Source organism: Macrosteles quadrilineatus, unplaced genomic scaffold (assembly GCF_028750875.1).
Source record: "Macrosteles quadrilineatus isolate MER2022 unplaced genomic scaffold, UCM_ALF_1.0 Scaffold_9__3_contigs__length_116548681, whole genome shotgun sequence".
NCBI classification, from domain to species: Eukaryota; Metazoa; Arthropoda; class Insecta; order Hemiptera; family Cicadellidae; genus Macrosteles; species Macrosteles quadrilineatus.
This window is the reverse complement of record NW_026542602.1, coordinates 97,945,235-97,963,523: the sequence shown is the minus strand read 5'-3', so window position 1 is coordinate 97,963,523 and position 18,289 is coordinate 97,945,235. Positions and strand designations below refer to the sequence as shown.

The following is an 18,289-nucleotide window of genomic DNA, read 5'->3' as shown; positions in this document are numbered from 1 at the left end:
AAGCTATCGGCCATCTTATATTTGCCTGTCACAAGAGCAAAGTTAATTTCGTCAATTTCAAACAGCCACTGAAGAGCTAGCTATTTACGATCTCAAAATATTTTTAAAAAACCATCGGGAATGTAATTAAATATCTAGTAAACTGAGCGGTTAGAAATTTCATTTGTAGTTTTTTATCTGTTTTACGAGCTAGAAAATCTAGGCTCCAAGGACTCTTCGTAGGTTTTCCTTTAAGGATTAAGAGATAAATTTTTGTACTATCTTGAAATCAGCAAAAAAGTTCGATCCAAATTTGAAGAAAAAAGTGCATATGCAACGCACAATACAATAAGCATATAAGCATATCACAAATTATAGTTATGAGATAAATAAACTATTATAACATCGGCCATGATTTATAAATAAACACCATTTAGAGGAGAATTTTTTTTACTAAGAAAGGAAACATCAGTTAATAAAGATATTCAAAAATACTAAACAAGAATGCTCATTCATCATCGTTAAATAAAATGAATTTGGGAAAATTAAAAAATATTATTTACACGGTTTTTTTTTATTGTTGGTCACAATTGTAAATACATAATTTTTTATCAGAAATCTAAACATCTACTTTATAACAAATGTTGGATCTTCGATTGATGCTTGGATTGGACGATGATTGGAATTTCAAATCGAAGTTGATTGCCATTTGTAGATATTTCCTGTCTTTTTTATTTAGTTGATTTATATCTACGCTAATAAAATTTTCAAACGGGTTATCACAGACGATCTTTAGGGGAACCCGACAAAACTCATTAAATTTTATAGGTATACCAAAGATTAACCCAATTACTCGGCCAAGTCCAGGACGCCAACCTCTAACCCAGCAATACTGTTATATAATTATATGAGTATAATTGTCCGGGTAGCCGAATGGTTATAGCTCGTCTTCAAATCTGAAGGTCACTTGTTCGATTCAAAACGTGATCATTTCCAGAACCAGATGCCATTTGTCATTGGAATATGAATTAATAAATATCTAACAAAAGGGTGGACGTTAGATAGTAAAAAGACAAAGGTTTGGACAGTCCCTTTCTAAAAAATAAAAATTATATTGGCATAGAAAACACATGGGAAACAACATAATCAGAGTATTTGCACAAAGACTATGTTAAAATTTTAAAACGTTCTTTCATTATTTGTATCATGTTTGAATTTCCTTATAAAATGTAGTTAATTATTCCTTCTAACCACATCACCGGACTCTATAACGTTAATTATGTTAACATATCAAATCAACAGTTTCCACTAGTTTTATAACAGGATACTCCATAAATCTTCTCGCAAATAAATCTTTGTGGCGAAATATTAAGGACAATCTGAAAAATCAATTGAATAACAGTTCAGCAGATCTTATGGAGTGTCAGTTTACTCTAATGAAGCTATAACGTTGACAAATGTAATTTGAACGTAATTACTAACGTAATTGAAACAAACAAGCTTAGTTAACGATCCATGACGCTATTTGCAGCTACATGTAGGTCAATCCTGTTTATCACTTTGGGATAGAATCTATAACTCCTGGAGGGAGTGGGGGGGGGGGGAATCTCCACTGTCAAAGATCAACTCAACACTAGAGATCAAGTTATAAATGTGTGTCTTTGAACATAAAATGTAACAATAGCAATATTATTGAATGGAATGATTTAAGTATGGTTGGTAGTGTGTTTTTTATTAATTTTCTTTTTTATAAGGTAAATAGCTGCTAAGGATAGATTTTTACTGTACAACTAGGTCAAGGTTATGAAACAATTAGAGCTCCTCCAAAAATTTCAACTACGATCGGGTTTGACCGGGCTATTTTTTCATATAACCATCGCAGCAATCCTTCAGACTAACGAATTTCCGTTTGTGTGATGGGATGTTTACTAAGATATTTTCTTAAACATGTCAGATTTATTCCCCATTTAAATAACATAAGGTTTATCAAATACCTAGGTTTGCTGCTAGAGGGAAGAATAACTGTTCTCTTGGGTAACGTGATATTAGTATGCCTATAGGATACAATTATTTGTCCCCGGTCTTACGTCCTAGGTCCTACCGTGCCCCTTATGGTAATAGCTTATTGCTAAAATAACTAAGGAGTTAAAAGCTTTTTGGACTGTATCCTTCTTCACGTATTACTGGTGTTTGAAACCACGATTCTTAAAAGAAAAACATCAATTCCAATCCAATTAGAGGTATTGTTATTTACTTTTCATACTGTAAGAATACTTCTCATTATATTGTAACATTTAAAATAATTTTGGTTTGTTTTTCAAAATCCATTGTTAATTTAGCTGGATTTGAACCCGGGACCACAGGGACCGACGTCCCGCGTTCTACCACTAGACTAGCTCGCTCCCCACAAATTTGACGAAGTAGACCTTGTCAATTTACGGAATCGCATGATTCCCACCGTAGCTTCTCTCGTTCTTTACACAGTTATGTAAGGTAATTCTTACGGGTTTAGTTTAACTATTCTTCGTAGCCTGTTTCTGATGACAAACTTTTATTTATAAGCCCTTTTTTGCCATAACTTAGATTTTACAAGAAAATAAAGGAAATATAACAATTAATTCGTGAATTTCCAGACGTGAACATAACAAAACCCCTTATTAAACTTTTCCATTAGAACTGTAAATATATATGACAAGTTAAACCTATAATATAACATGATAGGTCGTTCAATTTGGAAATGTAAAAGCCCACACCCCTTAAACTTTTGAAGAGAAATAAGGGTGAGTGTGGAATAATAACAAATAAAACACTCTTTAGATCTAGGATAAAATGGTGTTTTGGAAGTCGTATTGCGCTGCCTAGACGAGCTGGCCCTAACTCAGGAGGTACATTTAGCTCGGTCCACATTAAAATCGCCCAACTCTCGCTCTTTAGCTGCAGGAACTACTTGTACCTTACATTGACTTTGGGAGTTGTCCTTCCTACCGAACTAAGTGACGGGGGATTCATATCAGTAGTAGTTTGGATTGTGCAAAAGCACATCCAAGAATTAAGCTAAGCTTTGGAACCTGGCAAATGAAGTAACTCAGGCAAGTAGTCAGATTAAAGTTTGCATACCTGCAAAGTACTAGGAAGTGTCAAAATGTTAAACAAGCACACAACAAGTTTAAAAAAATCTGTCCCGGGTCCAGGTCATACTATAACTCCCTATGTGGGAAATTCGCTAAGACTTACCCATCTATGAGTGGGACCTCGGAGAGTATCCTGCGGACGATGTCTAGGCGCTGCTCCAGAGTGTCTTTAGGAGGTGGAGGGGGCGGAGACCCTGAGAGTGAGAGAGGCCATCCCAGCCCCAGACACAACCCAGCCACCAGCAGACACACCAGACAAGTGACCACCCACGGCCGCAGCCGCACCTCCAGGATAGCTGAACAACAGGAGAGACCTGCGTATGTTAGAACTTCACCGTGACAAGCATCATAATCTTTTAGATAGCTAAAAAAAGTGTTGAATCTTCAATAATATTCCTTAAACTAAATTGTGCAGACACGAAAGCAACAGTGCACATCACCTAATCGGTAATAATGTAAATGTTGGACTATTAACTTATTAGCTTGTTTTGTCTCACTCTCTGTACTTGTAATTTGAGTTTTTTTAATGTAAAACCTTGTATTTCATACCCCAGTGATATGTACCTTTGACATCGTCACTGCTGTCACTGCTGCTGATGGACCCAGCGGTGGCCAGGAGAGTGCGTGCCTGACCGTTGCATCGAACTGCGCCGTTCAGCAACCGCACTGGAGGACCGTGCTCTGACATGCAGGTCGTCTGGAAGAGAACAAAATCCTATCAGCAATCAGACACATAGTTTATTTTCATTGGCTTGGCAACAATCCTTATCATGGGTAAACATTGGGAGTAACTATGATGTTTAAGTAGAAAATTAAAAAGTTGCAATACATTTTGAACAGTTATTTTTACAGCAATGCTGGTAGTGCTATTTTGTTCAAAATTAAACTTTAAACATACATCGGATAACGAAATCTAATAAAATCTTAGTTACCCACATTGCCATGGGGAACCCCCGTTGCCATGATAAACCCCGTTACGATGGTAATCCCCGTTACGATGGTAACCCCCGGTACGATGGTAATCCACGTTACGATGGTAATCCCCGTTACGATGGTAACCCCCGTTACGATGGTTACTGGCGTTAGTATGGCTAATTCCCGTTGCTATGGAAACCCCGTTGCTATCGCTACCCTCTTTACTATTGATACCCCCGTTGCCATGGTTACCACCGTTACGATGGTAATCCCGGTTACGATGGTAACCCCCGGTATCATGGTAACCCCCGTTACGATGGTAATTCCCGTTACGATGGTAACCCCCGTTACGATGGTAACCCCCGTTACGATGGTAACCCCCGTTACGATGGTTACTGGCGTTAGTATGGCTAACTCCCGTTGCTATGGTAATCCCCGTTCATAAAGTAACTCCGTTGTCATGTTAACACCCGTTGCCATGGTAACACCCATTTCCATGGTAACACCCGTTTCCTTGGTAACACCCGTTGCCCTGGTAACTCTTGTTGTCATAGTTACCGAAGGGAACATGGTTGCTTGCGTTGCCATGGTTTCCGCCGTTGCTATGGTTATCCCTGTTGCCATGGTAAGAATATGTATGAAAAATATTTTATGATAAATGAATAAGGATTTAATTGTATATTCAATAGAATAAAAATAAAGAAGTAAGAATAATTGTGGTCATGCAGAAAGAAATACTTAAATTTAAATTCATGCAATGTATTCAATAACTATTGTCGACACTTTTCCATTATCACCAAATAAGCATAGTAGGGTACTAATCATTTTCGTAACAACTCACATTCTTAAACTGAAATTGAGTATGCATAGCAGTTTAAGTATGATACTTCTCTAACATTTCTTAATAACTACAAAATAAAGATTTGCGCATACTTCATAATCTGTTACTGTTGACGTATAACTTAAATCTTTTATGAGAACTTAATAGTCAAAAAATATCATTTACCGATACAAAATATTCGTAATTTTAACAATATTTCGATTTGTTTTACTGTTTTTTTTTATATTATTATTTAGACAGACACATTACTGAGCAAAAAATCAGTCTTTTGCTAGCACATAAAGACTGTAAAAGAAAGAATTGCAAACAAACCGTTTGTAACTCTGTCGTTTAGTTGTTGACATGAAATGGGGTAGAAAATGTACACAATGAGGGCTATTGTATACAGTTAACATGAAGCTGCACGGCCAATTTTCGCATCGTATTGTCAACACGTTATGTCTCTGCCAAATAACTGTCGGTCCACAGAATACTTCTATCCCTAACTACATAAAAATCTGTACAACTTCTGTATGAGTAAATGTAAATTTCATATATATATACTACTTTAGTTTTTAGGGTATTGGTTTAGATTGGTTCAAAGGCTTCTCTTTTTCTGGCTACCCTTAAACCGGACATCACTTATACCGGACGTTGTCAAAACAATGACACCCTCGTTACCAACCCCTTTTAACTAGACATTAGGTCGTGATTGGCTAAAAAGAGATGCTAACCCAGCTAGAAATAGAAACACTATGCTGAACTAAACTCTATTTCTCCATCGTACCCATTGCCACAAATAATTATGCTTTTATCTTTTGCTACAATGCAATACATGAGCTAGGGAATAAGAAACTGGCGCTTTAGAGTAATCGGGTTATCTGGTCAAACTGTTATTCAAAAGCCGTATTGTGAATTGCAGCAAATTTCAATACATCAGTTACTAAACAATAGTATCAGTGATTATATGTTTGTGCGGCCTAAAAAGTGGGTTGACGTGGTTCTATAACTAATATTCTTCGTAAGAAAAGTTATTTTTTGTTGAACACTATTTATTAGCAATAGATTTTTAAATATTAACAACGACTGACACAGTCAATTTAGCACAGATATATACATTACTATATGGCAGATAACTTGGAATGTAAGGTTAGTGAATATATTTTCAAAGCTTTGTTCGATATCGGTAAGAGTTTTTGAGAGTCCTCTCAACTGTGGACAAAGTTATTAAGTCACAGAAAGATTTAATTTGAAGACTTTGTTTAAAAAGTTACAAGTTTCCCTTAGTATAAAATTGGACAGTGTCTCCTATCTACATGAATCCTGTTCTCTTAAAAGTTGCAATAAATATTTAAAAATACCAAAGTTGAAAAAAACCCCATCCGTACGACTATTGTCAATTTAACAAAAAAAAAAAAACAATTAAACTTTAAATACCCCCGCCGCAGCAAACCTGCAGACTAAGCGAATTTCCATTTGACTGATTGGATTTACACTGAAATGTCTATTTAAAAATATAACATTTATTCCCTATTTAAATAGAATAAGTTTAACAAGTACTTAGGTTTGCTGCATCAGGGAGGGTATAACTGTTTTTTTTTTTGTAAAATGTTAATAGTAAGAAATAAAAACATTTTCCAAATTTGATCAAAATATGTTCATAAACAAGCAAACTACAACAGTTTACTTATTCTCCATAAGAATAACATGGGAATTTTAAATTTACAATTTTTTGGAATTTTCTCCGTAACCATTAGGCGCATAATAACGCTTCAATATACTAAATTATTGGTTTTTTTAAGCTCTACAAAATGGTTTGGAAAGAAATTGCTAAATTTTATGTTTTTTGGGTCAAAAATGGGAAAAACCTATTTTTACTCCATAAAACCCCCCGTAAACCCCCGTTCCCATGGTCCGATCATGCTGGATCGCGAACTCGTTCGAATAAACGTAGGTTTACACGTTTGTACCAAATTTCATAAAAATCGGATCAGTTTTGCTCGAGTTATCGTGCTAACGGACATATATATATATATATATATATATATATATATATATATATATATATATATAAATATATAAATATATAAATATATAAATATATAAATATATAAATATATAAATATATAAATATATAAATATATAAATATATAAATATATATATATATATATATATATATATATATATATATGAATTTGAACGGATGGTGTTTTTGGCTTCTAGGGACCTCAAAACGAAAAAAAAATCGGTGCCGCGTCCAGGTCTTACCATGAGTACTACGGTAATAGCTTATTCCCTATGGGAAATTTGCTAAAAGGGAATCACCAGACAGGAAAACATAGAAATTTCAACATTTTCCACAAAGTTTAAAACTACGTCAGTTCAAACGTCAACTCACACACCCTTTCTAGAAAACCGTGTATTTTATTCGATCAAAAGGTTTTTTATGAGCAAGACGTTAAATGCAATTCCATTTCCACTTCAAGTTGGATTTGAAGTATTGTATGATATGTGATATATTTTTAACTAAATATTTCATTTTTTACCAATAAATTAATTTGAATAAACAACTCTATTTGACTTTATAGGTCAAATTTAATTGAAGAATAGTTAACTTACTCTACTATATTTACTCACCACTACAGTCAGTTTCATTTCACGCTTACTTACACTATTCTCAACAAAGGATTGAAAAGGACTGAGGATAAAGTATGAGAATGCCACAGTTAAGGGAATAGGTGAATCATCAGGGCTATTGATTATCCACTCTATCTAGTAAGTAGAGAATTTACCACTGAGTTACTACTTTACACCGTAACTAGTAAAACAGCACACACACACTCACAAACTCAATATAGGGTAAACTTCGTACACAGGTAATTTTATTCTACTATATAAGAGTCAAAAAGATTAATTGTTGTTTAAATATAATTTATTGCATTCCGGTTTATATTTAGTTGCGGAATGTCTTTTAAAGAATATTTTAGAAATTGCTTTGTCATTTTTAACTTGGTGGAGTGTACTCAAAAGTATAGGTACTTTCCTGTTAAAGGGAACATTCATTATTATCGATGATTTTTTCTCGATATATCGATATTAAAAATTGAAACATATCAGCTGACAACTACGATAAATGTTGTTCAGTATCAACAAACAATAATAAAATGAAACTGTTCTAAAAAAATAACCTAACATAACTAACCAAACTTGCTGTGTAACATTTAAAAATTCCGTGTTTAACTTGCCTTTTCTGTTATCAAAAGGAATTTTTAAATAGTACAAGTTTGGTTGGTTATGTTAGGTTAGCTTAGAACAGTTTCATTTCTTAATCCATATAATAGTATATTTTAGCCTAAACAAGATCAGTTGTCAATTTGTAATGGATCGGAAAACAAAAATATCGATATATCGAGAAAAAATCATCGATAATCATGAATGTTCCCTTTAACAGGAAAGTACTAACGTATATTATGTAACTGAAATCTATATCAAAGTAATTTAATGGAGTGACGTATGTAGTGGTTTATTATTTTTTACAAACTTTTATTCCTATTGATAAAAAATGCCATTCATGTTTAAGTAGTAATCAGAACTAGCGTCCCTGTTGCTCGAAATCGAGCAATTGCTAAGTATTACCGGCGTTATTTTAAAACAAATAACAGTCACAATTTTTGATGACTTAAAATATTTGACTCAAAGATTATGGAATACTCAAGATGTTCATAACATATAAATATAATCAACATTTCTTGTAAATATTTTATCATTTTTCAAAAGCTGATTTACTTTTTTAGTGTTTTATAAAAGTAGCCTTACTTATAGCCGCACTAGGTTGTCCATAATGACGATTATAAAGTAAAAAAAAAAAACACACATTTATATTTCTTCTCCTTGGTGGTGTTCTATGACTTTCCTATGTTTTCATAGTTTGAAAATGGGCTCTTTCAATGATTACCAAGAAATCCAGCACAGTGTTAATTCAGTTTTCTTTTTAGTATATAAATTTATCCAGGCTCTCTCGTTTTTCCAATGTAATATTTACGCCAACCCAAATTTAAATAGTAACTATTTCATTTCATCCAAGTAAGTAAATGTTTGTAACAAACTAACTGTTAAAGTAGCAAACTTATTGACTGTTTACAATTAACATGTGTTCTTCTTCTCACTTTTAATTTCTGACAACAGCTGGAGTTTCATAACAATATTTGTTTCCCATGTTAATCTTATGGAGAAATACAAAATTTTAAAGGGCCCCAGGGCCTCCTCTCTAATTATTTCCCTAATAAGAAAGTTTCTTGCACAACTTCACGTTACGCTCTTTCCAATGACCCCAAGAACATGTAAATCGGTTCAGTAGTTTCGGAGGAGTAATTGTCACAAAAAACCTGCTTGCGTGTTAAATAAGTACGAGAGGTCGTCCAGTGGTCGAAACTCGACCAAAAATATGTAATGTACTCACTTATCTATTTTCACCCCACACTGTAAATAAAACATGTGATTGGAGTTTCCTCCATTTGTTTTGATTTTCTGTTTATATTTCGTTGTTATTTCGTAACCAGCATAGCAACGCATAAGATCCATGTTAATTTTTTCAAATTTTTAAACTCATTTTTTGTGCTTATCTTTGAGCCTATTTAAATTTATAAAGGGGTTCTGCACACCTACAGGAAAATAGCTTTCCAACGGTATGCGTAGATTTTCCCTACGATGCACACGAGCTGAGAAAAAAGGTTTTAAAGAAACATGCTTGCCTATTAATATATAGATAGATAGATAATAATAATATATAGAAATAGATAAACTACACTAGTTATTAAGTTCAAATCATTAAAACATTCTGATGCAAAATACGTGATTTCAGATGCAAAACATCTGCAACAAGATGGCGGTGGGTGAAGTTAACTCGGAGTGTGTGCGATTAGTCTAGTTGCCAAAAGGCATTTTTCACCCAAACCTGAAAGTAAGGTCCACCCGAAGTTTTATGGTGTTTTCTGTTTCTTCAAGACCTATATAACTAAAATCTGCAAGGTGCCACTTTGTCACCCTTGAGCAAATTGAAATATTCAAGATGGCGGCCAAGATGGCTTAAAAACTGTATATTTGCTGTATCTTTTCCTATAGAAGAGACAGGATAATAATTTTTTTGTCTAATTTTATGTTTTAAGGGTCAGAGAATACCAATAATTGATTATCTTAGTAATAAAAAGACCCCCGCCACAGCAAACCTGCCGACTAAGCGAATTTCCAGTTGCCTGAATTGATTTTCAATTAAATGTATTTAATTTACATTAATTTTTATGAGTACTTAGGCTTGCTGCTACAGGGAGGGTAAAAAAGTTTTTTTTTTGTGAAATATTAATAACTTAGTATAAAATAAATAAATTTACCAAGTTTGATCAAAATATATCCATAAACAAGCAGACTACAACATTTTACAATATTCCCCATAAGAATAACATAGGAATTTTAAAATAACAATTATTTAAATTTTCTCCGTATCTAATAATGGTACAAAAACACTTTGATATACTAAATTATTTGCTTTTTTAAGCTCTTTAAGAAGGTTTGAAGAGAAATTGGAAAATTTTGCGTTTAGAGGGTCAAAAATTAGAAAAAACAATTTTTACTCCATAAAACCCCGCGTAAAACCCCGTTCCCATGGTCCGATCATGCTGGTTCTCGAACTCATTCAAGTTTATCCTGCCTTACACCTTCAAACCAAATTTCATCAAAATTGTATAAAAATTACTCAAGTTATCGTGTTCACGGACACATATATGTAATTGTCTATTATGAAAAATTGAATTTTGGTATGTTTCAAAACCCCAACTTTTTCAATCAATCAATCAATCAATCAGTCAATCAATTTATTTATTGAACTATAATGAATACATGCATATTATACAATAGGTGCGAAAACCATACAAGGCTTGTCTGCACCAACATATTATGAAAAACAGTGTTCAGTGTTCTCATGCTAGGATTTTGTCAGATCTTTTTATACATTGCCCTATATGTATAAATGTATGATTCCAAAATATGTTTTAAATGTTCTCAAAGCAATTTTTCCCACCTCAAAGTGTATTTTAATCGAACTAGATGTAGTGGTGCAGCCCGCGTCACGACTAGCGTTCCAAGTTGAAGACTAATAACAATATATCCCATAATATATCTTCAAAGCAATATACAAACTGATATGAGGTTGATAATTGTTGAAAATTGTATTCAGATTCTTTTAAGAGCCACAAAATATGAATGTTCTTATCACCTGAGTTTGTATTTGCAAACATTTAAAGGTTTTACAAAAAAAATCTTCGAAATTTGCTATTGTTTCAATTTAAAGCTGTCTATTTTAAATAAATCAATAATGAAATGGTATAAGGTTATTATTATCTTAAAGTAAACTTGAAGAGGAATCTATTAAGACAAACCGCAAATCGTTAAGACGATTAGTTGTCAAATAATTGATGTTTTACTAAAAGCTTACATAAATCCAATATGGCGGAAGTTTTTTTCAAAAATGGCGGCTTTCCACCACTTGGATTTTCTTGATTTTTAGTATAATATTCTTAACACCTTTTTTGACAAAATCCCATATATTTTGGAATATATGGGGAAGAAATATATTTTATTTCTTTTACCTTAAGTTTGATGTTGGACCGTATTTTGACTAGCCTAAAGAACAGTGTTTTTTTTTCTTAATTCAAGAAAACTATAATTAAAAAACAGGTGATAAAGTCATTCACTTTTCCTGAAGGATAATGCACTGTCCCCAGTACAGCACAAGCATCAATTAGGAGAACTGCTTGTAAGTTAACTGATTTGATGACTGTGTTCTGTTTGAATGTAGCACTTATCCTCAGAAACCATAGATATAATGTTTTAAGTCAAGTAAATACTTGAAAAAATTGTTGATAAGGTAACTTGGCAACAAATTAATGTGGAAATTTATTAAAAACTTATATTGATTTATTATTTTGGGTAATTTTCTAATTAAAACATCAAACTAGGCACAAAATGATTATCCTGTCTCTTCTATAGGGAAAGATACAGCAGATATACAGGATTAGTAAACCGAACCAGCATGATCGGACCATGGGAACGGGGTTTTACGTGGGGTTTTATGGGGTAAAAATTTGTTTTTCTAATTTTTGACCCTCTAAACGCAAAATTTTCCAATTTCTCTTCAAACCTTCTTAAAGAGCTTAAAAGAACAAATAATTTAGCATATCAAAGTGTTTTTGTACCATTATTAGTTACGGAGAAAATACAAATAATTGTTATTTTAAAATTCACATGTTATTCTTGATTATATTTTATATATTTTTTATATTAGGATATATTTTGATCAAAATTGGTAAATTTATTTATTTTATACTAAGTTATTAATATTTCACAAAAAAAAACACTTTTTTACCCTCCCTGTAGCAGCAAGCCTAAGTACTCATAAAAATTAATGTAAATTAAATACATTTAATTGAAAATCAATTCAGGCAACTGGAAATTCGCTTAGTCGGCAGGTTTGCTGTGGCGGGGGTCTTTTTATTACTAAGATAATCAATTATTGGTATTCTCTGACCCATAAAACATAAAATTAGACAAAAAAATTATTATCCTGTCTCTTCTATAGGAAAAGATACAGCAAATATACAGTTTTTAAGCCATCTTGGCCACCATCTTGAATATTTCAATTTGCTCAAGGGTGACAAAGTGGCACCTTGCAGATTTTAGTTATGTAGGTCTTGAAGAAACAGAAAACACCATAAAACTTCGGGTGGACCTTACTTCCAGGTTTTTTGACCGGCAACCAGACTAGATGTAAAATCACTGTGAAAAAGAATGACAAGGGACTTTTATGTGATGGATTCTGCGGGAGATGGTTCCACATGAAGTGTATAAAGATGAATATTGAAGATTACAAGAAAATTAGTGATCTGGGGGACTCAGTGCTATGGATGTGTGAGGAATGCATCGGCAGAATGGGCAAGATCAAATCGGACATATTAGGCCTCGAAGACCATGTAAATATCAAGGAACTATTACTAAATCTAACCAGTACTGTTAGAAAATTAACTGAAGACAATATTAATATAGTTAAGAGACTTGATAGCTTAAAATTTGAAAAAGTGAGGTTAATTAGTAACGAGGTCGGCAGACGACCGGAAACTTTGAATTCGAATGACGTCACTGAAAAAAAGTGAAGAAGAATCCAATAAAACCTTACATCAACAAACTGACGAAGATATTAGTTCGGAAGAAGAGGAAGTAAACATGACTTTAGAAGAAAAAGGTTTGTCAAATCAACAGGGTAGAGGACGTAATCATGATGGCAATGATATCAACTGGAAACAAGTTGGATATAGAAATAGGAGGAAACGAAACTCGTTCGTCCATAATCAAGATCAAGGATTTGCATCAAATGTACGAAATGCAGAGAACGGTGCTATGAAGAAACCAAGTCTGCTGTGAAGAATAGCGTAGCCGTAGATGCAACGGTCAAAAGGAAGAACTTCATTAAGAAAACATCGTCTGCACACAAGAATCAAATACTGGTGGGTTCATCTGAGGACAACGGTCTAAGGGGAGCTAAAAAGGCATGGTTTCATCTCGGAAAACTGGTTAAAGGAACAACTGAGGAGGACGTCCGTAGTTTCGTTGACAAAGTCTTCCCTGGTGTTGAGTTTGTGATAGAAAAATTGACCACTAAAGGGACCAACGATAGTTTCAAATTGGGCTGTGACTTTGCCTATATGGCCAAAGTAATGGACAGTGCTATGTGGCCGAAGAATATAACCCTCAAGCGTTTTTTATTTTGGAGGGTGGGTCAAAACCCGGAAACATAGAACTAGGCCTAAACTCAAGAACTTGTTTGTCACCTCCCACCACTGAGGACAATATTTTAAAAGTAGTGGGTTTAAATGTACAGTGTATTAGGACTAAGTTAAATGTGCTATCTCTATTTATTAACGAAGTTAGGCCTGACATTTTTTGTATCTCTGAGCATTGGCTGAACATTGACGAGAGTTTATTTTACTCAAAGCTAGAATATATGACGCTTGCTTCAATTTTTTGCAGAAGTAACGTAGGACATGGAGGTAGTGCAATTTACGTTTCGGAACATCTGACTAAATCCATTAAAACTATAGATTTGAATAGATTCTGTGTAGAACTATGCCTAGAGGTGTGCGGCATCAGTATTCCCGAGTTATCCCTAACTATTTTATCAGTTTACCGTTCCCCTGATGGGAACTTGGAAGCTTTTTTTGAGTCTCTTGAGAACTGTCTTGTGTATCTGTCACAAACTGACTACAAAACTATACTGTGTGGTGACTTTAACATCCACCTGGAAGAACAATCAGAGGAAGAGCGTGTCTTCACTGATCTGCTGTTGAGCTGCAGACTTTTTATTGGGAACCGTCTGCCAACTAGGGGGACTGCCTGCCTGGACACCATGGCTACCAGTCTGAACGTGTGGGACTACAGCATTGAGGTAGTGGATGCCATGGTAGCGGACCACGATGCCGTTGTCTCCAGGGTAAACTCCGGTTCAACCTCGGTGAGTCCAAATCCAGTTTCTTGGCATAGAAATTATATTTTTAGTCATAGAAAGGTAAAAGATATAGATTTCCATAGATTTAGGACAGCTCTTGAGCTAACTGATTGGGTTAACTTTGTACAGTATTGTGATTTCCTATAGCCTCATGAAGCATTCTCTGCATTTCTTGAAATATTTGATAGAATTTTTAATGAAATTTTACCCACTGTAAATTACACCAAAAGTGTAGAAAACAAAGCTAAGCCTAGGAGGATTGCGTCTCATAAAGCATGGTATACAGATGACCTGCATAGGATTAAAATGTATGTGGTTCTGTACAGGGACTTGATGAATTCAGCATCATCTAGTGAGGAGTTTGCTCATTGGAAAACAATATATTTAAGAATAAATCGATATTACCGTAACACGGTTGACAAAGCTAAAAGAAATTTCAATGCAAGGTCTATTGAGATGGCTCACAACCCCCAGAAGGCTGCCTGGGCACTAATTAACCAAAATAGAAATTCTGCTAAGCCTAAGTCTAATGATAGCCCTGATGAGTTTAACAAATTCTTTATTCAGAACATTAATGAGATTGTTGACAATATTAACCTCACTTCTCAAACTCTTGATAGCTCATCCTTATTAAGAGCTGGAAATCGGTCGAGACAAATACCTACTATGTCAACCTGGAGGCTGGTTACTCCGGAAAAAATCTGTCAAATAGTTAAGGGCTACAAAAACTCTCATAGTCCTGATGTTTATGGTGTGTCCTGCCACCTACTCAAGTCAGATATTGATGTGATCTCTTTTCCTTTGGCCTGGCTCATAAATTCATGCTTAAGTAAGGGAGTATTCCCGGATGAGTTAAAGATATCTAGGGCAGTGCCAATTTTTAAGAAAGGTGACCCCCAACTTTTGACCAACTACAGGCCTGTAGCCTTGGTTCCAGCCTTTGGTAAAATCATTGAGTCAATTCTCAACGAACAACTGGTGACTCACTTTGAAGGGAACGATATTATACTAAGTGCCCAACATGGTTTCCGCAAGGGGCGATCAACTGTATCGGCTGTGCGATCATTAGTTGGTCAGGTTATGGAGGCCTTTGAGGCTGGCGACTCTCTGGGACTGGTGTTGTGTGATCTAAGCAAAGCCTTCGACTGCGTTTCTCACGAGATACTTGTTAGTAAACTCAAACATCATGGAATAACGGGGATTGCTCTTAACACCTTGCAATCGTATCTGAGAAACAGGAAGCAGGTAGTGGAAGTCGAGGGTGCTCGATCAGAAGAGCTTAGTTTGCGACATGGGGTTCCTCAAGGGTCTGTGCTTGGTCCCCTTCTCTTCGTCATTCTTGTCAATGATTTAGATCTTCAGGGCCGCTCACTTTTATATGCGGATGAAACTACCCTGCTGGCAAGGGGAAAGGACATAGATCAAATACGTCTGGACTCAGACAGATTACTTGACGAGGCCAAGAATTGGTTTGTGAGCAACAAGTTGCGCTCAACGATGATAAGACTCAGCGACTCATTTGCACTCTGAAGACGACTGATGCTGGGAACCCCTTGAAGCTCCTTGGCTTCTGGATTGATCCGAAGATGTCGTGTGGTGAACACGCAACTCAGGTCTGCCATAGGCTTTCTAGAGTCCTCTTTTTGCTAAGGAAATTGAAAAAATCAGTGCCAGTGGATTTTTTTGGTATCGGCCTATTTCGCACTGTTCCACAGTCACATTTCATATGGGCTGTTATTATGGGGACACTGTCCAAAGAGTCAGAAGATTCTGCGGCTCCAGAAGAAAGCAGTGAGGCTTTTGACTTCGGCATGCCGCCGAGACCACAGTAAGCCTCTGTTCTCCTCTCTTAACATTCTTACCATCTTTAGTCAATATGTACTTGACTCCGTCTGCTACGTTAAGGAGAACATTGGTGACTTTATACAGCGTGGTGCAGTACATCAGCACAACACTTGAGGAGCTATCGATCTGGATGTGCCAAGATGCAGACTGGCTAAGTCACTGAACAGCTTCCCAGTTATGGCAGTGAGACTTTTCAATAGACTCCCAATTGAAGTAAAGCAGGCGAACAATGCCCAGTTTAAAAGATTGGTAAGGGGGAGACTCCTGGTGGACCCCATATTTGACATAGACAAATTTATGAGGGAACCTTGGAGAGGAGCCATCCGCAATCCAAGATAGCCTAGACATGAATTGACACAGCCTATCCAGACCATCTGGTCATCGGCGACGCAGTGGTAATTAAGGTAATTAAGTAATTAGGTACGTCAAGTTTACCAACTCTTCAACGCAGTGTAATACATTACTTTGCATTTGAGCCTACATTAAATATTTTTTACCCAAACTTTACATCACAAAAACAGTCAGTGATATTTCACGTATCGCTTATTTAAGCAGGGTTGAACAGTCTTCATGGATTGTGACTGTGCATTTAAGTTTATTATTTGACACTGTGAAAATTGCAATTTAACTTTTTGAAGAAAGCATTTTTTGCTTGAAATCCGAATATATTTTACGTTGACCCTACCTTTGGCCACTAACTGAGACAGTCGTGCATATATGTAATATTTGTTTTAAATGAGGGACAGAAAATTTCATCGTACTCGACAATTTATGATATTCACTGGTTTACTAGACTAAAGTGCAGTTTTACTAATATGTACTTTAATATGTGGTAATTTCTTCCCTGGCCGAAACCAGCCTTATAAAGTGCATAATTGTTTACACAGGAAACAAATCCTTATATTAAAAGCAAAAGTTTGGTTTACTAGGTCGAACCCAAAATTAAATGCAATCTGAAGTAATCTAAAATTCGAGGAGGAACGCATAGAATATGATATAATTTGAAAAAGTAATTCATTAATGTTTATAAAGTTTGAAAGTATAATTGTGGACTACATATGAATTTATTCATGGATGAACAAAATACAGTTATTCATTTACATTATAATGGAAAATTACTTAAATTTTTTTAAACGCTAGTAGTCATAATTGTGGATTTTTTAAGGGGGATAAACTATTCAAACAAATCGTATTATAATAGACTTTAATAAATTAAACTTTTAACTTGGGTTTCAGCATGTTACAAAGGACCTCAAAGATATTTATAAAGTTCCAGCTTATCCTTGAAATACGACCGACCCACTTTTGGATGTTGTCCAAAGAGTCTTGGGAAAGAGCTGATAAAATGTTGATTACTGTAAAGAATACTATTTATTGACTCACTTTATAGATCAGCATTTTATGGATTATTATAGCAATACAATAAAATAACATACGTCTATTTCAACACAATTTGATATGTTAATTATATAAGTGTAAATATACAGTATATAATATTAGTAAGATAGAATATTAATAAAAAACTTATTTTATATTTTATTACGCTCTTATGATTTAATAACAACAATGTAAATAGTTATTTTAGTTAAGTTTAATATCTATCACTTCTGGCTTATTACCAATTCATTATAGTACCAAACCTTTATTTGAGCTTTTATCAATGCTCTATCATTTTTCTTGTATTTTAAAGTGTTTGGGTTAGGTAAGAAGGTGTTATAATTTACATATTGTATGATCTTTTTTTTCTTTTAAAGATTTTTGATAGGACTATGTAAACCATTTCTTATAGAAAGCTGTTTTAGTGGTAAATGTTTACACGAGGGAGTTTTACATTCAATGCAAATTACATCCTCGTAAAAAAACTTACAAAAAAATAAAATTAGAAGAAAACAGTTTAACTTTTACTACATTAATGAAAACAATTGATTTTATTTTAAAGATAAACAACACAAAAATAATCATGCTGAGGATGTATTAAACTAAGAATATAAATTTAAACTACTCAAGAGTTATATATTTGAAAATGTACATCTATTAACATCACACAA

General features: G+C 34.4%; 1 protein-coding gene across 5 annotated transcripts in view; it reads right to left on the bottom strand.

Annotated features, from left to right (window-relative positions):
- Positions 1-18,289, bottom strand: part of LOC129003965 (dipeptidase 1-like) — a 65,218-nt gene that overhangs the window by 21,711 nt on the left and 25,218 nt on the right. For 3 of the 5 annotated variants that reach the window (XR_008491662.1, XM_054432324.1, XM_054432325.1), the window contains 2 exons: positions 3,675-3,807; positions 3,214-3,424 (listed from right to left, as the gene is read on the bottom strand). Coding sequence is in view for 4 of the 5 variants with exons in the window: in XM_054432324.1 (XP_054288299.1) it covers positions 3,214-3,424; positions 3,675-3,807 (344 nt within the window). In the remaining variant the exon portion in view is untranslated. The remainder of the gene's footprint in view (positions 1-3,213; positions 3,425-3,674; positions 3,808-18,289) is intronic. The other 2 variants (XM_054432326.1, XM_054432327.1) reach the window with 1 other exon arrangement.